Raw genomic sequence first — 20,059 nt, forward strand, 5'->3', positions numbered from 1 at the left:
GTATAAATTCTGTGTACTATGATTTATCCATCTTATTATTAGTTCTTTTTTTCATTACTGATTCTTCTTATTAGTAAATAAAATCAAACTTTCATATGGGTCAGCAAGGAGTTTCACTGGTCTCCTAGACAAAGTCACTGTGAGTTGAATATTTTAACTTACACAATACTTTAATATTATTAAAATTGAATAACAATAAAATAAAAATAATAATTAATTATTATAGTTTTTTTGGTAATTCAGACGATAATAATTTTGATATTTTATTGTTAAGAAAGATTTAAGTGTTTGACACATTTGACATGAAATTTATATTTTATTTAAATTTTACTCTCAATGTAATAAAAATAAAAAATATTAAAATTAAATTATTATTATAATATTTGTGTACTATTGATAATTGAAGAAGGCGAGTTGATACTAGACTATTTGGTATCTTGACCTCTTGACTCTCCAGTCTAACATATTAACATCTTAAAGATGATTAATGATTATTGAAGCGTGATCACCTCTTGAAGTCATGATTAGAGGTATGTAGACTTACATGGGCTTACCTTAATCCTCTCTACATGTAAGGGTCTACATTAAACACTATAAATAGGTAAATATCCTTAGAGCAAAAGGTAATGAACATTTTGTTTTAAATATATACTTCCGATATAAAATTGTACTTGACTTAAACGTTGGAGTGTAGTTGCAGGTACCATGGCGAGGATCTGAAGACCATGAAGCTAAGAAGACTGAAGACATGAAGAACGAAAGACGACAACCTAGTATGAAGAATGAAAGGAGACGCTAAAAAAGACCTAGCGAAAGGCAAATTTGTATCAAATTGGGAATGAGCCTTTTGAATTGTCGAGAACCTACAAAACAGAGCTTACCAAATACAATGCCTCGACAACCGAGAAATCCCAAGGACCTGTAACTTCAGTCACCTTAAGTTTTATTTCAATTAGCATAAATGTTAAGTGTACTTTTTCCTACCATTGACATTTTTCCCCAAGGGAGTTTTGGCTGGGGAAGTTTTAACGAGGCACTCGCAGTAATAATACTCTTCTCATAGTAAATTTAAAGTCCAAAAATAAAAAAACCAAAACAACACAACAATGAAAGAAATAAGAGAAGAGGCAAGTACACAAGAAGTTTGAAAAGTAGTTGCAAAAAATCACAATATAAAAGTCGACAATGACTCGACACCAAAAGGTCACACAACAAAAAGATAGGGAATGGATCACCCAAAAACTTCAAAAAGATTTAAAACCCTTAAACTCCGGTCTCCTTGTTTGCCACATCTTCTGTCCCTGAAGTTGCAAATTGCTTTGACTTCTTCTCAGTGTCCGGGAAGTCTTCCACTTGAGTTAACTTCCCTTTATAGAAGTCTTTTTCGACATCAAAATTCCCTTCGCCAAGGGGGACGTTCTAAAAGTGCACAACTTGTTGTAAAGCCTTGGAGAAAACGAGCTCATGTTGTTCTAAAACAAAATTTTACGCATTGTGCAAGTCCTTTTGCAAACACTCGTTCTTATCCTGCTCGGCGTATCTCGACAATCATCTTTGCGACATGTCTTACTCTCGAAGATAAGACAATGTGTACGCTCATAGTCCTCATCAACCTTCACTTGGGTGAGCTCTAAGGCGAGTTTTATATTCTTCTCAGCAAGAGTATTGTTTGCCTCCAAAGTGGCTTGGAGTGAGGTGACTGGCCCTTTAAGTTCTCCACCTCGACCAAACCTTTGTTCCTTTTACGGTCATATCCGATATGCTTACCAAAAATAAGGATTCTAGCACATAACTCCATAAAGGCATCATGGAGCTTGGTAGAAGTGGTCGAGAGATACCTCTCCTACTCCAACGAGTTAAGGGTGATCGACACCTTGTCGCCCAAATGCATATCCCGCATGAGGAAGTCATTTGTAGAAGAGCTCAAACTGGCATTTGTATCTCTATGTGGCCTCTTCTGAGATCGGCTAAACAAAGACCGGTCCAAGTGGCGTCGAGATGGCTTCACCCTTCCTTTTCCTTTCGAACCTTTTTTGGATTCAGTTTGATAGGGGGAAGTAGCTCGTTTCCTGGCATCTCTTGTAACGATTGCGCCACTTTGACAATCGCCTTCCCTTTCCTCGTGAACTCAACCAGATGCCTAAGTCATAGTTCTTTCGAAGTACGCCTTTCCATCTTTTGAGTTTGCAGATGCCATGGTCTCTACACAAAGAATAATTCAACAAACATCCAAATATAAATAGATGTCGAGTATAACAAGAGATATACCATCAATATCAAGTAGTCGGTGTTGGGATAAATATGCCCACAGATGTTGTTGAGTAGGGATATTTTGGGGGAGTTTATCCAACACAAACAACATCTCCAACTCCTCCCCAATCAACAATGACATCGCCTATACACAGTAACGTGCTAGTTTACGAGTCCATTAGAAGGGGAAACAAGAAGTATCATCGTCATAAAAATATTGGTGAACCTCCTTCTCGACAACGAATTTAAAAATTTTCACTTTTAAAATTCTTGAATGAAGAAGAGAAAGGGGTGAGTAGGCACAACTTCGAACGAATTGAAAACTTGGGGCATGGGTCTTTACTCTTAGAACCGAACACAATAGCCGAAAAGCTTGAATATATGCCTAACTATTCGGATGCAATTGTGTTTGGGTCATGTCCAAGACTCTTAACACGCCCATGGAAAAGTTGTCTAAGGGAAATCAGACATGAACGTTCGTTATTAACAAGAATAAAAAAAAAAAAAATCCCCAATTGAGGGATCTAGTCTCTGACACACAATATCAGAAGATTTACACTTACACAAAATCACAACATCGTTTGTCACATTATCCATTAGAATGTCCATACTAGCAACGAAAGATTGTAACATGGATGTTAATCTTACACAAAATCACAACATCGTTTGTCACATTATCCATTAGAATGTCCATACTAGCAACGAAAGATTGTGACATGGATGTCCACCGGTACTTAGAAAAGTATTCTTGGACACAAACATCCACCCACTTATAGTCGACATCATGGGTACGCTTATCACACCACTTTGTGCCTTTGGCAACGAAGTTTTGCATGAGGACTTATGTCCTTGACGATGATTTTTCCCTTGTCTACCCTACAACTAAGCCAAAAAGACATAGTTGTGTTCTCGAAATAACTAGGAACAGAACTAGACAGGTTAACGACATATTTCGACACCCCATGTCGACACCCCCAAACGTATCCGAAAACAAATTATCAGAAGAAGAGGAAGACATGGTTACCTCTCAGATCAATCTTTGACCAATATACACTCGGACAAAATGACAAGAAAATCAAGCAAATCATAGATCCCCTACCCCACACTATTTATAGGGGCATAAATTGATAAAATACGAACAATCACTTTTATATCAGTTGTTAGATCATCTTGACATCTACGACCTATATCGTGTGATTGTTCTCATTCTTACACATGTCACATGCAATAAGAATCACCTTTTAAGCCCTTGTCAATACTTTCCAACTCGACCCTGATCATATGTTGGATTACCAGGACGATGGCACAACACTGAAAGGAAAATGAAATTTTCTTTTTTACCAACTAAAAGTGTGTACCTCTTCTCGATCCTGAATGAGACTTTTCGCCTAGGTTCAACCTAGGGGGCAAGTGTACTGCCGACAATTTGAGAAGCTGAATCCACACTAGACTACTCAGCATCTCAAACTCTTGGCCTTCTAGTCCAACATATTAACACCTTAAAGATGATTAACGATTAATTTAGCGTAATCACCCCCTTAAGTCATGATTAGTGGCATGTGAGCCTACATGGCTCTAACTTAATCCTCCCTATAAGTAGGGGCTCAAATTAAATGATATAAATAGATAAAAACCCTTAGGATAAAAGGTAATAAACATTTTGCTTTAAACATGTACTCTCAATATAAAACAACACATAACTTGAGTGTCATAGTATAATTGTAGGTACCATGTTGAGAACCTGAAGACTGAGATTTCAAGAAAACTGAAGATATGAAGAACGAAAGACAACAATCTAGAAAATCTTGTGTAAGGGATATCCAATTTGTAAAAACAATTTACATGTTTTTTTTTTAAGAAGATTTTACTTATGCAGATTAATCATTATATAAAACGGACAAATAAAGCTAACCTACATTTCTAATGTGATCTTACCTTCCCTAATTTGTTTTTTAGAAACCAAATATAAAATGAATCAATAGGTTGGATCACTTGGCACTTGATTTTTTAATATCAAATATGAGACAAAACAAAATAAATAAGATTAGTCCACATCTTTAATACTTTCTTTAATAAAGAATTTAAATGTAAGTATCATTCACAAAAAGTAATAATTAGTTTAATTTTGATTTTACTTTCACAAATAATAATTTATTTTGAGTTCCTTGTATATATAAAATATTAAGATTTACTTAGATATTTTAAAAAAATAGCATCATTTTTTTTTAATTTTTGAATTGAGTAGTTAATTTATGTTTCATATAATACGAATGTATTTAAATATGGTTTTAAGTGTTTGTAAAATAGAAAGTTTAGATTATAAAAATCTGAAAATACCTAATTAGTCCGAGTAACTTTTTATATTGGTCTTTTTAAAAAATAACTTTTTATTTTCATACTTAACATCATTTGAAATATTTTTTGACTATTTGTTTAATATACGGGCAACGAAATATGATACCAGGTACTGGAAATAATTATTTTCAATTTTAAAAGAATAAAAAATAAAAATATTTTAAGTCAATCAAAATCAATAATAAAAAGACTAAAATGATATTATTACATAAAAATATGAACTGTGTAAAAATGTAATCCTTTTACAAGTTTTTTTTTATTAATTTGTTGGAAAACCTGCAATAGAATTGTAATTATAATATTCTTTACACTCTTAACAAGCCTCAACTTGTGATTTAAAATTGCATATAATAATTAACAACAACAAAAGTGGAAAGTGAGAAGAAGTTGTGTTATTCTTTTCAGCAGATAACTAAGGTCAACGGGTGGTGCAGACATGAAAGTACGTCGTGGGAAAGTGTTGGGGTTGCTGGGACACGTGTCAGGCAATGAGTGGGTAATTTTGGAAGTATGCGGAAAAATTTAAGTTGTGTGACTGTTGAGAGAGATAATAATTACCGTGTGGAAGTTTGAAAGGGGCAAATGCTAATGGAGTCAACACAAAAGGTTGACTCTTATTGAGTTGCTCAACACAGCTTATACCCAAAATATTAATGGACTCATCAAGAATGTTTTTTTATTTATTTTACACGCATAGTATTTAGTGTAGGAACTCATTGAAAGAAATAAGAGAAGATAAAAGATTGTAACAACTGATAGAACGTAATTACACAAAATTGTAAAACTGATTTTATTAATTTTGATTTATTCAATCATATATATAATAAAATTACAATTACTGGAATACTAACATATGATCATTAATGCAATATAACGGTAAAATAGGTTTAAGGGTAATAAAATCAGAATTAATAATAATAAAATATGAATAACCAACATTCTCAATCGCCATCAATTCTTCATTCATAGTCTTTTGCCATTTGGGGTGTTCAATGGCATTGGCAAGTCTCACAGGTTCTGATTCTGCAAGAAAAACCAAGTGAACCAAATCTCCATTGTCATCAACTTCATCATCAAGATTTACTTCGCAATCTTGAAGGCGTACAGGTTGTCGTTGCTGCCTTCTTGGTCGCTCCATCATAGTTGCAATTGGAGTTGCAACTTCAGGTTGAATTACAGCTTCAGGTTGAACTGTAGGTGCTTCAAGAGTGACTCCATCTTCCACATCGTTCAAAACGTAAATATATCGTTTTTTCGAATCCATTTCAGTTGTTGCATTCCATTGCCATTCCTTATCTTCGGAAAATGTAACATCATGACTAATAATCACCTTCTTTGTCATTGGATTGTACAGTTTGTATCTTCCATTTTTATAACCAATGAAAATGGTCTTCACTGCCTTATCATCCAACTTCGATCTTGCTGTCTTAGGGACATGAGCATAAGTAATGGACCCAAATACTTTCAAGTGTTGCACATTGGGTTTGATTCCGCTCCATGCTTCAATCGGAATTGTGTTAGGAACATTCCCAGTGGGTGATCTGTTTATCAAATATACCGCACATGTAACGGCCTCAACCCAAAAATAATTTGGCATACCTTTTGCTTTAAGCATGCTCCTCGCCATATCCATGATTGTTCTATTCTTTCTCTCGGCAACTCCATTGTGTTGAGGTGTGTAGGAACAAGTTATGTTATGTTGCAAGTTCTTCACAGTGCTTCTTGAACTCATTAGACTTGTACTCACCTCCTCCATCATTACACACCATCTTAATTTGTTTACCACTCTCTCTTTCAACAAATGCTTTAAATATTTTAAAGCAGTGGAATACCTCATCCTTGCTTTTCAATACATAAATCCAGGTTTTCCTTGAAAAATTATCAATAAAAGTTAAAAAATATTTATTACCTCCAACTGATGATATGTTCATCGGACCACAAACATTTGTATGAACAAGCTCCAAAGGAAATTTTGCACGCCAAGGCTCCTTAACAAATGGTATCCTGTGATTCTTTCCAAAAATGCAAGCCTCACACAATTGATCAGGGTGATGAATATGGGGTAAACCATTCACTAAATTTCTTTTGGAAAGATTTTCCAAACTCTGAAAATTTAAGTGTCCAAAGCATAAATGCCATAACCACGATTCATTATTCACTATTGCATTCAAGCACTTGAAATTACCCATATGAATATCTACTGGAAACATGCGGTTTTTTGATAAAAAGGTTTTAAGAATCAAATTACCTTTTTTATCAAAAATTGAGAATTTATTTTCAACTATGTGCATCACGTAACCCTTTTCGACCAGTTGTCCCACACTCAGCAGATTACTTTTCATGTCAGGTACATACCTGTGATCACCATTCTTCAATGTAATAAGAATTCACCCTTTTTCAATCACCGGAACGAACCTGCCATCACCGAATTTCACTTTTGTGCGAAATGAGTCATCCAAATCTGCAAACAGCTCCTTCTGACCACACATATGATTCGTGCAACCTGTATCCAAATACCAAGTCTGGTTGTTTGGAGTTTCATTTGATGTGGTTGTCATTAATACTTCATGATCCTATTCATCTTGTTCGTGATTACTATCTTCTTGAGCATAATTGAAAGCATGATTATCACCTTTTGATCTGCACTCATTTGCATAATGGTCACATTTATGGCAATTATAACACTCAACATTTGATTTATTATAAATGTCTCTTCTTCCTCTGCGACCGCGTTCCCCGCACCAAGCGCCTCCATTATTCTGGCCACCACGACCTTTGCTGAAATAGCTACCAATGTTTATGATAGGAGTTACCAATTGAGGCTTGTGCTTCTAAAGCCTGTTCAATTGGTTTTTCAATCTTATTGTCATTCATCCGTTGCTCATGCGCTCGTAGAGAACTAGACAATAACATTACTGTCATTTTTGAAATGTCATTGGCCTCTTCAATTGCGGCAACAACATGTTCAAATCTGGGAGTTAAAGATCTCAAAATCTTTTCCACCTTTGTCTGCTCCGAATGTGTTTAACCATGGTCTTCATCTGATTTGTCAAGGCAAGAACTTGATTTATATAGACATCAATAGTCTTTGTGGTTTCCATCTGCAGCAATTCATATTGGCGTCTTAGGGTTTGAAGACGCACCCTTTTGATCTTATCATTACCTTTATAATTGGTTGACAAAATTGTCCAAGCCTCACTGGCAGTTGTTGCTCCTTCTATCTGCTCAAACGTCTCGTCATTCATCCCTTGATGGATGACATACAAAGCCTTATTGTCCTTCTTCTTCTGATCACGATGTGCTACTCGTTGCGCCTCAGTTGCATTAGCAGCTAATGCAGACACTCCACTCTCAACGACATCCCATAATTAACTCATGATAATCAAACAAAACTCTCATTTGCACACACCACCGATTGTAATTTTTTCCATCAAAGATAGGGACTGATAATTGGGTAGAGTTCATGATAACAGACTAGCTCTTGATACCAGTTGTAGGAACTAATTGAAGGAAATAAGAGAAGACAAAAGGTTGTAGCAACTGATAGAACGTAATTGCACAAAATTGCAAAACTGATCTTATTAATTTTGATTTACTCAATCATATACAATTACCTGGAAGCTATAATATAGGAATACTATATGACTGTAAAATAATCATTAATGCAATATAACACGGTAAAATAGTTTAAGGGTAATAAAATCATAATTAATAATAATAAAATATGAATAACCAACATTTAGAACATTAATATTGTTTTATATTACAAAAATACCTATTTTAACTATGTTATCTTATTTTATTAAATTAAAAATTAATATTTGCATTTATTTAGTTTTACATTATTAATTTGTCTCCGAGTATAAATTGAAAACAAAATACATACTGAGTGAGAGATATATTTGTTTGTGAATGGCAGTTGAAATATAATTTTTTTATATAAGTTTAATTAAGACTGTTTCATAAGTTACAAGTTAATAAATATAATTTGATTTTTATAGATAATATTGCATTCCTATGAGAAAAAAATAAATAATTATTATGGAGAGTAATTTAAAAAAAAATCTACACGAAAGGGGATAATTGTTTTTATTAATTATATATTAATTTACTTAATCTATTTTATTTTTCTTAAATCAAACATATCATAGTGATTTTTTTTAACTTTTATAATAATAAAATAAATCTTTTAAAATAAATCAAACATACACTTAAATTCAATATTGTTTCTCTAATTTGTAATAAACAATTCAAATTGTTTCTCTAATTTGTAATAACCAATTCAAATTGTTTCTCTAATTTATAATAAACTTGTACAATAATTTATGTAAACGGTATTTATTTTCTATTAGTACATTTCGACAAATACTATAACTGTGTCTGTATTATTCACAGTTGAGAATAAATTAAGTGTTTTATAAGTAATGCGTGAATTCATAAAACACGTTTATTAACAAACTTCAATTTTGACTCACGTTACCAACTAATAGCAAAACCAGAAAAAAAAATGTTTTGCATCCTTAATCAAATAAGCTCTGGATGTTTTGTAGCATTCTTTAGAAAAGCTTTTACAGATATTTTTTGTTGCTTTTTCTTCTCTTTGTGTAACTTTCTCACTTTTACTTTTTTTCCTTTTTACTATTTGACTTTTTCTTTCATATGATTGATGTATAATAAATATAAAGTAAATTTAGGTCAACAACATGGCAACCTATCTAATTTGTTTTTTATTGACTTGATAACATAATTGGTTCCGTAGAGGTCAGATGTTTCTTTGAAAGAGAATTGCTTTGAAAATATACGGTGAAGAATGGAAGTTCGAATATTATTCCTAGAATCATGCATATATGTTGGTAGAAGCTTTCAAACAAATGCACATGATATGATATGTTTCTTTTAGCTTGTCTCCTAATAAAATGTTAAATAAACTGGTTTTCGTCCTTAATCCAAACTTTAGAACTCTAAAACTAATAATAAAGAAATTATTAGAATAAGTTCTAGTCAGTTTTTTTATTTTTAATGTGGAATAATATGTTAAAATATTGTTAACGTCATTGTTGGAAATGGATTGCAGGAACAAATTGTACAAACCAGAAGTATGAGGGGTGGAGTGTGAGCAAACAAAGGAATTTGACTTGGAAGAAGCTGTTCTTCTATTTCTTGGTTTTTGGAATGAGGGTGTGGTTTTGGAATTGGGTGATTGAGGTTTTGGAATAAAGCTAATTGGAGTGAGGTTTTTCTGACCACATACCCACCTTATATGAAATATTAAAGGCAACAGGTAAAAGAATATTGTCTAAGTTACCAACCGTTTAAAAATTGTGGCCTAAAATATTGTTTAAGTTGTCCATAATTTAAAAAGTGTTGTCTAAAGTATCCACATTTTAATAATAGTTGTTCATAATTGTCCACATTTTATAAAATGTCGCTTGAAAGAAATAGACAATATCTTTTTACATAAACATTGAGTCAGATAAATAAATCTTACTGTATAACAATTAAAAATCATTATTTATGTCTATTTTAGACAACGATTTTTTGAACCGTTGACATGTGAGTACGACTTAAACCTAAAGTGAAAAATGTTGTAGTGTTTGATTCCTAATCTATGATTATTCATAGCCTTTGATTTATATGATGCAAAAAGCAACTTAGACTTTTCCGAATTGGTAATGTATAAGGGTTTCAGGGTAAATTGTAATGTTTTTGTTAAGTACTAATGAATTCAGTGAAGAAAATCTTGTCCGAGTGTGTGGAGAAATTATTAGATGTTTCTTAATCATACGTTTCCTAATTAACCAAGGGAGTCTAGCTTAGTTGATTAAAGATTACGTGAGTTATTGAAGTTTAAATTTGGTGGTGCTTCTATTAAGCTAAAGGAAAGAGACTTTGGAATTTGATATTATGGAACTAAGAGCAACGCAAAGTGTTTTTTTTTTGTTTTTTTTATCAGCAATAACATATATATAAATGTGAATCACTTCAGAGGTGGATCAACCCTTATACAATAATTACATAATCCAACGTTTAACAATACTCTCCAAACCAAACAGGCAAAAACACAGTCCACTCTAAGAACCTAAAAACCTAAAAAACATCAAATAACCAAACGCATACATTCCAAAGGTTCCAAACACCAACTGGAAAAGGAAACCGAAGTAGTGCGAGATTTTGCAGAAATCCAAGACCAAACCTTTGCTTGCATCAGGGTACAAACTTCAAACGCGTCAGTCACACCCCTGTTGAAAATAAAAGAATTTATGTGATTCCATATTTCCCCCACAACCCCCACAACGCAAAGTGTATAGATCTTTTTCACTCCCCTACTCACTTCAACATTCAGATTCATAACTAACAGAAGAATGCAGAGCGACATGCTCTCTATATCTATCTATCTCTTTCTCACACTCACATTCTCTCTCACTGCATTCACATCCCAACCTTCAGATAGAATCAACAAGGTTCTCCATGGCGGCCAAGTCACTGAAGAAGAAGCTCAGACGCTAGCCTAGAGATACAACATGACAACTTTCGTTTCTTACTCTCTCTATTAGATTCACAACTCAGATAAGATCTTCTAGGTTTTTTTCTCCATTTCTTCGATCTGCTTTAAAACTTGTTTTCGTCCATCTGTTTGTTAATTTGTAATTATGGTAAACTCTTTAGTTTATGTTGCTTCTTCTGATTGGTAATATTATTGCTTGAGAACAATGTGATGTGTAGTATCTTACACGTTTTAATTGACTTATTTCCTTTTGGATGTTAACCACTGCTCCAACTTGAAATGGAATATTCACTAGTACAAAAATAAGAAAAGAGCGCTCCTTATTTAATGCGGTTCAGCGCTTAAACGCATTCGTAAAAAACGCGGTGTCATTTTTAAAATTATTTTGATTTACAAATGCGGTTTTTACGTTTAGCCGCATTTGTAAATGGTTTTTACCCTAAAAATTTTACGCGCTCAACAGTTTCGTTCATTCTCTGTTTGCGCTCATATCTGTTCTTCGTTTTCTCTGGTTGCGAAGTTCTGCATTTTCGAAGGTACGTAACTGCATTACCCCTCATTCTCTTATTTCCATTGCCCCTAACAACTGCATTGAACTCCAATGGCTTTCGCTTTCCATATTGCTTTCGTTTTTAATGGGTTTTGCTCTGCATTTTGAAGGTTCCATTGCTTCCGCCGCTGTCGCATTTCGCTCTCGCCGCTCCGCCACTGCTTTCGCCGCCGCTACCGTGTTTCCTCTTCTCCCCTTCCACTCTTCACCAACAACGTGCCCCTAAAACCCCAGCTCATTCAGAAGAATATACAAATGCGGCTATTTCAAATAACCGCATTCGTAAATCGCATTTACAAATGCGGCTCTATAGCCACATTTGTATTTCTCTGATTTACAACTGCGTGCTGATCAAATGCGGCTCTATAGCCGCATTTATAAATGTAAAATAGCCGCATTTGATTAGCATTTTTGCGCTAGGGATTACTTTTCTGTGGTAAGCTTGATTAGTTAACTGTGTAAATCTTATTAGTGGTTTTGGATTTTTGTTGTTAGCCTACATTTATTCATGATTTATTACGTTAATTAGCAATTAATTTGGCTTTGTTTGGATAAATTTTGTGATAGACACATGTAAGAGGAACAATGGTAAAATGTATTATACTTCTCTTCGTAAACTAAAATTAACGCATGCTATCTTTTTAGAGAAGTTAGTTGAAAAACTTTCATAAGAGTTAAGTTTATAAGTTGATTTAAGCTCATATGCTGCCAAGCTTAACAATTTTTTTTTTCTTTCTTGTCCCTAAAGTGATTATGAAAAAAAAAGTATTCCAATAGAATCTTAGTAAAAACTGGTTTTGATATACATGTGTGATGCAATATCTATTTCTTCAGGGTCTACTTTTTATTTTATGTTTAATCTATTCAAGGGTAGGTGATTTTTCGTTTGTGCTAATTAAAAATAATTTTTTGTTGAACATGTGCTTCCATTTGCCACTCTCAACAAACCATGATTAGGGTATAAAATTAAATAAATGAATGGAAGTGGTATCTTTGGTGCCAATGGGAAAGATTCTGCATCAGAAGCCAATTTTTTAGATTCCAATAACAGAACAAGCATACACACATGTTAAGTATACTTACATATAATTTACTTGTCTAGGGTTCAATGTGGGTTGCATGAGTATTCTAAAACATGACACAAAACTCCCTTCCGACCATAATGTTCTAGTTTTGATTTGTTTTTCCTAGTTTCATCTATAGATCTTGTTTGGTTTCTTATGCAAAAGCCAATGTGAATTGTTTGAGAGAATTATTGGATGATTTCTTATGGGAATGGGATTGATTGAAACTTGATCGTGTGAAATTTGTTAGTATGAATTTTGAAACTTATTTTACTCAATATTTTACAATTGTTAGTTTATTTATGGTTTTAACTACATGTGTTGAACTAGATTGAAGTTTAAATTTGATAGTACTTCTATTAAGCTAAAGGAAAGAGGCGTGAAATTCAATATGGAATTTAATCATAGAAATTGAAATAATTTGAACAAAATAGAACAATAATCGAACAAAATAAAATATTTGAAGAATGTGACAAAAGACTTGAGACAAGGTCAATTATCTCATGAGTTGACTATGTTCAATTCTTCATCGGTAATGTTTAAAAAATATAAACACATTGTTTTATTTTTCAAATTTACATTTCTAATTATGGTGCATGTTTATTTTGTAGATTTTTGATCAAGAAAGTGTGCAAACTAATAGAAAAATTATGGACATAAAGATAGCATATGTGATAGTTGAAAATATAATATAATGTGGAAATGTTTTTTCCTATTTTTTTATTTGTGAACAATATGTTAGAGTTTTATTTGTAGTATTTTATACTAATATTCTTCTTTTATTTGTTCCTCCTAATTTTTTTAACTCATATGTTATGCTTAAGTTTGAATTTCAATGTGTATACTTATATTTTCGTATAAATTTAAATGTAGTTATATATGTATAACTTATAAATTGATGAGTGTTATTTATTTGTTTTATTTATTGAAAAAGTGCTTTATCAAACATAGATAAATAGGTACAATAAATGTAAATAACTGTGGTTGAAAAAGTACATGAGTGCTTAAATGATAAATGAGTAAAAAAACAAATGTTCATAGTTATGAAACCTATGGTATTTTACGGAGGCGTTGAAACCCATGATATTTTATGAAAGTTCTGAACCTATAATTTTTTACGGAGGCTTTGAAACACGTGGTGTTTTACGGAGACTCTGAAACCTATGATATTTTACAAAGGCTTTGAAACCCATGAAATTTTATAAAGGCTTTGAAACCAATAACATTTTATGGAGGCTCTGAAACCCATGGTAGTTAACAAGGGGTTTGAAACTTTCGTTAAATACTGACTTTTCCTGGGGTTTGATAAAAATCAGGAGAGCACGTTCCAAACGAATGGTTTAGCTGGAAAAACTGCAACCTCGGATAAATGACTTAACAAAGGTGTTTACCCTTGGTAATGTAAAAATAAACATCCGTTAAAATTCCTTTTACTTGTAGTGGGACAAACAACTTTAGCATGCTAATAATCATGCAATATGATTCTTAAGTCAAACTAGGTTAGATTTTTCTGAAACCTATCTATAATTTAGAGAAGAGATTTAGAGTTTGTAAACTCTCTACTTTTCCATATTTAAACACCAGATGGATAATTTGTTTGTTCATGATATGGTATTTTCTCATTAGATGCAGTCAGATTAAAACTGAGTCTTTCAAATTTTGAAATAGAAAGTTTTGTAATCTTGTTCCAGCGTAACAAAAGCCGTTTTAATATCTTGTTGCAAATATTTAGAGAATAATATATCATCTTTATCAGAGGTTGAGATGTGATACTTCTAGGTGTGTTTTAAACTAGACTATGATGTGACATTGAGTTTCATGATTAGACCGTAAATGCAAGGTTGAAATGTCATAAATATAAGTAGTTTGAATATTAATGACACACTGTTGCATTACGTTTTCCTGCACATTTTGAGTTCACGAGCTAACAATTTTTCTCAATTATTGCATTAAGAAATTTTGATTACATGAATCATGGCTCACTACAACCTGGACTTATCCATCAATGCATTTGTGCAACTACGTTGATCATACTATTTTGATAGAAAAATCTTGAACAAATTGAATGTCATTCAAGTCAATGGTGTCTGACAACATGGTATGGTGAACCATGTTGGAAATCCCACATCAACTAGAGAAGAGGACAATTCATTGTATATAAATGGGTGCAAAACCTCACCTCATGAGCCAATTTTATGGGGTTGTGTCAGGCTTAAAGTCCACTTTGTAATATGGTATCAAAGCCATTTTCGAGCCTATCCTAGCGAATGTTTGTTGGGCTTATCAGGCCACCCACTATCAGGTCGTTATCGGACCACCCATAATATGTTATCCCACGAACGAACAAATTTGGGATGGTACTTAGTTGTTGTAGAAAGGATTAAATATTTTGGACATCAATGAGAGGGTTCATCAAAGAATTAACCAGCTCCAACCAAAGATTTGATTACTTTTAGGACTCTCTCAAATGATAGTTGTCATGATATGATTTTTTTTTGGTTAATTACTGTAATTTAACTCTCTTTTTCCATCATATTGTATTGTATCGTTCTATGTTTAATATTTATTAGATGCTGATTTTTTTTACCAAATTTTGTTTATTTTATTAAGTTTTATAAAATTTAAAAATTTGGTTAAATCTTCTACAATTATTTCTATTCAAATTTTATTTCATTTTCAACAATTTTGCATGTATCCACAATATAAATAATTCGTATGTTTTTTCTACTGAGTTCACGAACTCTAGCAGAACTAATGTTTTAATCACACAAGTTTCATGTAAAAATAACTAATCATATTACCATTTCATAAGTTAAGTTTTTTTTTTTAACAATCAAACTCATCATATTGTTAACAAATTTTCATAAATTTTCCCTGAATTTATTTTCACTTTCCACTTTTTTTCCTTTCAAATTCATCATTTTCATAAACCTCAAATCCACTCCTTGAAACAAACACACTCTAAGGTGGAGTAGTAATGCATGATACCGACTAAGTTTAAAGGTCTAATTTGAGAGCACAATGACACAAAAGTTCGAAAGATCACTTACGTAACTCATACGCACTAAGTGTAGGTATGGATTTGAATTTTTTGGTAATTCAACTCAAAATTCAATTTTTCTTATTTTTAATGATTATTCATTGTTTAAAGGATTGAGTATATTATTATGAAAATAGATGTTAAAAAATGTTAATAGATCTTTGTGGGTGGGTGTGGGCGACCTGCTTAACTAGCAGATTTTACATGAGAGATGCAGTTTGTACAAATTAAAAGTCAATGTAAAATGTAGACTATAAGGATGATTGTTTTATGGTGCAGATTTATGGAGGTAGGAATTAAACGGAGTATCCTTATGCATACCTAAGCTCTAGTGACAACTATGATTAAGCTCTAAAGGTTAGTGTTAAATAATTGTGGGTAAAATATTTTTGGAAGAATATACAATGTAGAAGACACTTGTATTTGAGACATTAATATTCTATAAGTATAGAAGTAAATGTGAAGTTTATGGAAATAAAACATACAATCAACAATCAACAAACTCACCACGAGACATTTAAAACTGAGAAGTTGTTGATTTAGCATAGGTGGGATGTTACTGATGTGCAAAGTTATAAAAGCAAATCTTGGGAATCTAGAGTAAGTAATAGCGAAACTGAAACAGAAAATTTTAAGTAGGCTTGAAACCATTTCACCTTACTAATGAAAACTTCACTATGCAGCAAACATACGAACATACATTGATTTGATATCACAAACTTTATGGTGAGGCTTGAGTGAAGATACAAGGGGTAACAAGTTCAGGAGAGCAGAGGAGGCATCAAACATGTGGGGGTGTGATCTCCTCAGAAGGCTTGGTTGATGTATTCAGTTTTTTGCCTCTTTCACTTGTGCTGTTTTCAGCAAATTTCAAGCTTGCATGATGGGACCCTTTCTCCTTCTCCTTTGAGTTCCACTCAGCTAAGTAGTAATCTTCTTCTGTGACCTTTTTGGACGAGGGACCAGAAAACATTCCACCCCATTGTGGAAAATAGATTAAACATATTGGCAGGGTGCATATTATAATCATGATTCCCATTAGAGTTATTCCTCTTTCTTTTGAAAACTTGGATCCTTTGAAGAAAATTAGCTGGGTCACAACTGCACCCACATTGCCTCCACCTCCAGTCATTCCAGATATGACCCCTAATGACCTGAAATCGATGTATATATTTGCACAATATTAGAATTGATTACAGAGTTATTGGCATAGAGCTATGCACTTTGTGTTAACATACTTGACCAGCTTTCAAGTTTGTGTTAAGTGTGCACGTGTCTGTGATTTCACATACTCGTGCTCTTATTTATTGCCGGCTTTGGCATCATTCCTTGGCTAAAAACAGAGCTGTTAAGTGTTATCTATACAGCTAGTCTCAGGAAGATGTTAGATAATCATATCCATATGATTTAACATGTTACATGTGTTACTTTGCCTGCTGCGTCTCATGATCCGTTGGCTTCTGATAAATTGAATAACTAAATTAACATTTCTTTGTTCTCACTTTGTTTTCTCTTTCTGTACGTTTAATTTGAGTCTGACTCTTAACTATTGACCATTTGAAGAATTTGCTAAATAATGCTATTGGTAGACAAGAGTTCCAGGATTATGGATAATTTGACACCACTCTTGAAAACCCTCTAGTTCATAAAAATCTACAGAAAACGGAAGAAAAGAAAAAGCTGTTTAATAAGGTTATCTTTGATTTCCTTCACACTTTTTGGCTTTAAAAACTGTTTTCAAGAGAATCTCATACTTCTCAACAGTAAATTTCCCGTCCAAAATCTAATAACTTCTGAAAACTGTTTGAACACAAGTGTTTAAAAACTAAAAAAATTAAAACAATGGAGTAATATATTGTTGTGATCCTCTTCTTTTATGTTGTGGTTCTAATTCAAGGGTAAATTTTGTAGAGTGGTGCTGCATGTGGTGAGATATGAAGATGATGGAAGTGGTTATCTTCTTTTTAAAATAGCAATCAAACACATCCAAGGCCCTTTTGATTGAAACAAGGACTAGAAAACGCACCTTCTTGAGACAAAGGGAACAATCCCAAAGGTCATTCCACATGCGGCTTGGACAAAGACAGAGAATATGATCATAACAAGGACGGATACACTTAAAGATCCCACAAGGCCAAGGATGACGCAGAAGACACCAGCCAAGGTTTGGCATAGCCATAAAGCCCACAACCTCCCTCTCATGCCAAACCTCTTGCCCATAACATCTGATATATAACCCCCACCAGGTCTAGAAAATAAGTTAGCCAAGCCAAAGCTTGCAGCAATGATTCCAGCAGTGTGGAGTGTTAGATTAAACCTGTCATAGAAGTATTCAGCTATGATGTTGTCTATGGTCAACTCCACCCCAAAGCAGTAGCCATAAGTCAACGCCAGAATCCAACCTCTGTAGTTAGTAATCCCATGGTACACCACTCTTGAAAAATCGTCTTTTGCCTTGTCCCCTGACTTCTTCAAGCGGCGGAAGTTCCCATCAGGCATGTCCTGGCCAAATATCAGGATTGAAAATGCCGTGAGCATTTGGAACATGGCAGGGACAAAGAAGGCAATCCTCCATGCTGTGAATTTGGTAGCACCAATGTCACGGATGAGGGAGAACACAAGGGGCATGATGAGTTGGGTGGCTCCTCCTCCAAGGTTGCCCCATCCGCCGGCAAACCCGTTTGCCGAACCGACGACCGGAGCAGAGAACATAGAGCTCATCCAGAACTGTGTGGAGACAAAGGTGGCTAGGGAGAAACCAGTGAAGAAACGGACAAGGAGGTAAGAGGTGGGTGAGTTGATGATGGAAGTGAAGTACACAAACGGTGCTGTTAGAAGGATGAGTGATGCAGAGGCCAGGCGCGGTCCAACTAAGTCACAAGCTGTTCCCATTGCAACTCTTGCGAAAACTGCACCGGAAACTGACGCAACACCAGCATTTCCAATGTCAGTGGCTGTGAGGTTAAGGTTGTCTCGAATTATGGGAAGGAGGGGTGGAGCAGCAAAGCTAGACACAAAGCACGAGAAGAAAGAGACCCATGATAGGTGAAAAGACCTCATATGGGGTTTAGCTATGGAAAATAATCTGAACTCAGTGGCCTTGTGTTCAGAATCCACTGGTAGAGCAAATTTTTTTTGTTCAGATTCATTCTCAGCTGCAGCTGGGAGTTCCACTTCCATGTTTCTCACTGTGAATCAGGAATTCTTTTCTCTCAACTATATTAATCTGTTTTCCCTAAGAATAGGCCACACAAAGCATAGATTCACATGTTCATGTTCTCTACAATTTATATAATAACAGTCCTAAATTAGGCTATATATATGAAACAATAGATATTTATATTAACGAGTAGTAATTACTGACAGTTCCTTGGATTGAACCGGCCTATGCTACAAGGGTCAGTGTAGAACTATCGGTTTGAAAAATAAAGACCTTTATGTATGTGTTGTTACATTCAAACCACGTTTTTAACACTGTTCTGCGCACCAAGGTAACCAAACCAACCACTTTTTGTGTCTCTTAGTAGAAAAGTGAATATGAATTGTTAGTGTTGATTGAGAAGGGATTTAAAAGGTGCTAATAGCTAAAGTTTCGTAATCGTCTGAAGTTAATTTTGATGTCATTGTCTACTAAAAATGTGGCATATTCTTGAGGCATATGAGGAAGAGAAATAGAGGTACGAAGATAGCTAAGTAAAGGATATAAAAATCAAAAACTGAGACTTGGTTGTCTTTTGAAGGCTGGCAGTTTCGAAAATTCCACAAAAGGATTGGTTCAGAAACTGAGACTTGGAGAAATGTATCTCTAACAAATGACTTTTCATGGTTAAGAGAGGTGTAGTTAGGAGCTGAAAAACTCCTCCTCACGCCGGCTCATTTTTGTTTTACCTTGTGGGAATAGTAATGAACCAGGTTGGAAAACAAAGCATTTCAAGGGAAGAAAATTGAAGTGATGTAAAATGACAATTGTAGGCTCTGTGCTGTGATGGAGCAGTAGCATTATAGGTAGCTCTCAGTTTTCCTTGAAAGGGAAATCTTATAGTAGTCTATAAATTGTGTTTTAAATGTGATGATTATAAGATCTAAGTAAGAATTGCAGTTAAATAGCAACGCGTGTAAAAAAGTTACCTGGCTGTTGAATAAGGTTAAGGAGAGAGTGCTTGAACAAGTTAACAAGCTTTTAAGTATAAACGACAAAAATATGCCAAAAGAGAACATCAATTTTGAAACGAAAAAGATTGCCCACATAACATACTCAAAAATATCAGAGAGTCTTTCAGCTATGCTTCAACACA

General features: G+C 33.8%; 1 protein-coding gene across 1 annotated transcript; it reads right to left on the minus strand.

Annotated features, from left to right (window-relative positions):
- Positions 1 to 16,286: 16,286 nt before the first annotated feature.
- Positions 16,287 to 19,386, minus strand: LOC137806569 (high affinity nitrate transporter 2.5). Its single transcript, XM_068606768.1, has 2 exons — positions 17,791 to 19,386; positions 16,287 to 16,918 (listed from the first exon to the last, which is right to left on the minus strand). Exons 1-2 carry the CDS (start codon positions 18,942 to 18,944, stop codon positions 16,546 to 16,548), a joined length of 1,527 nt encoding a protein of 508 aa, XP_068462869.1. The 5' UTR covers positions 18,945 to 19,386; the 3' UTR covers positions 16,287 to 16,545.
- Between the last annotated feature and the right edge of the window lie 673 nt (positions 19,387 to 20,059).

The sequence above is a fragment of the Phaseolus vulgaris genome, chromosome 3, assembly GCF_000499845.2.
Source record: "Phaseolus vulgaris cultivar G19833 chromosome 3, P. vulgaris v2.0, whole genome shotgun sequence".
NCBI classification, from domain to species: domain Eukaryota; kingdom Viridiplantae; phylum Streptophyta; class Magnoliopsida; order Fabales; family Fabaceae; genus Phaseolus; species Phaseolus vulgaris.

What these genes read in the sequence shown, in the direction of transcription:
- LOC137806569 (XM_068606768.1), bottom strand. Translation starts at nt 18,944, where the DNA reads ATGGAAGTGGAACTCCCAGCTGCAGCTGAGAATGAATCTGAACAAAAA. An exon ending in GTTCCCTTTGTCTCAAGAAG is followed by an intron (nt 16,919 to 17,790) that starts GTGCGTTTTCTA and finishes CATCGATTTCAG; the next exon opens with GTCATTAGGGGTCATATCTG.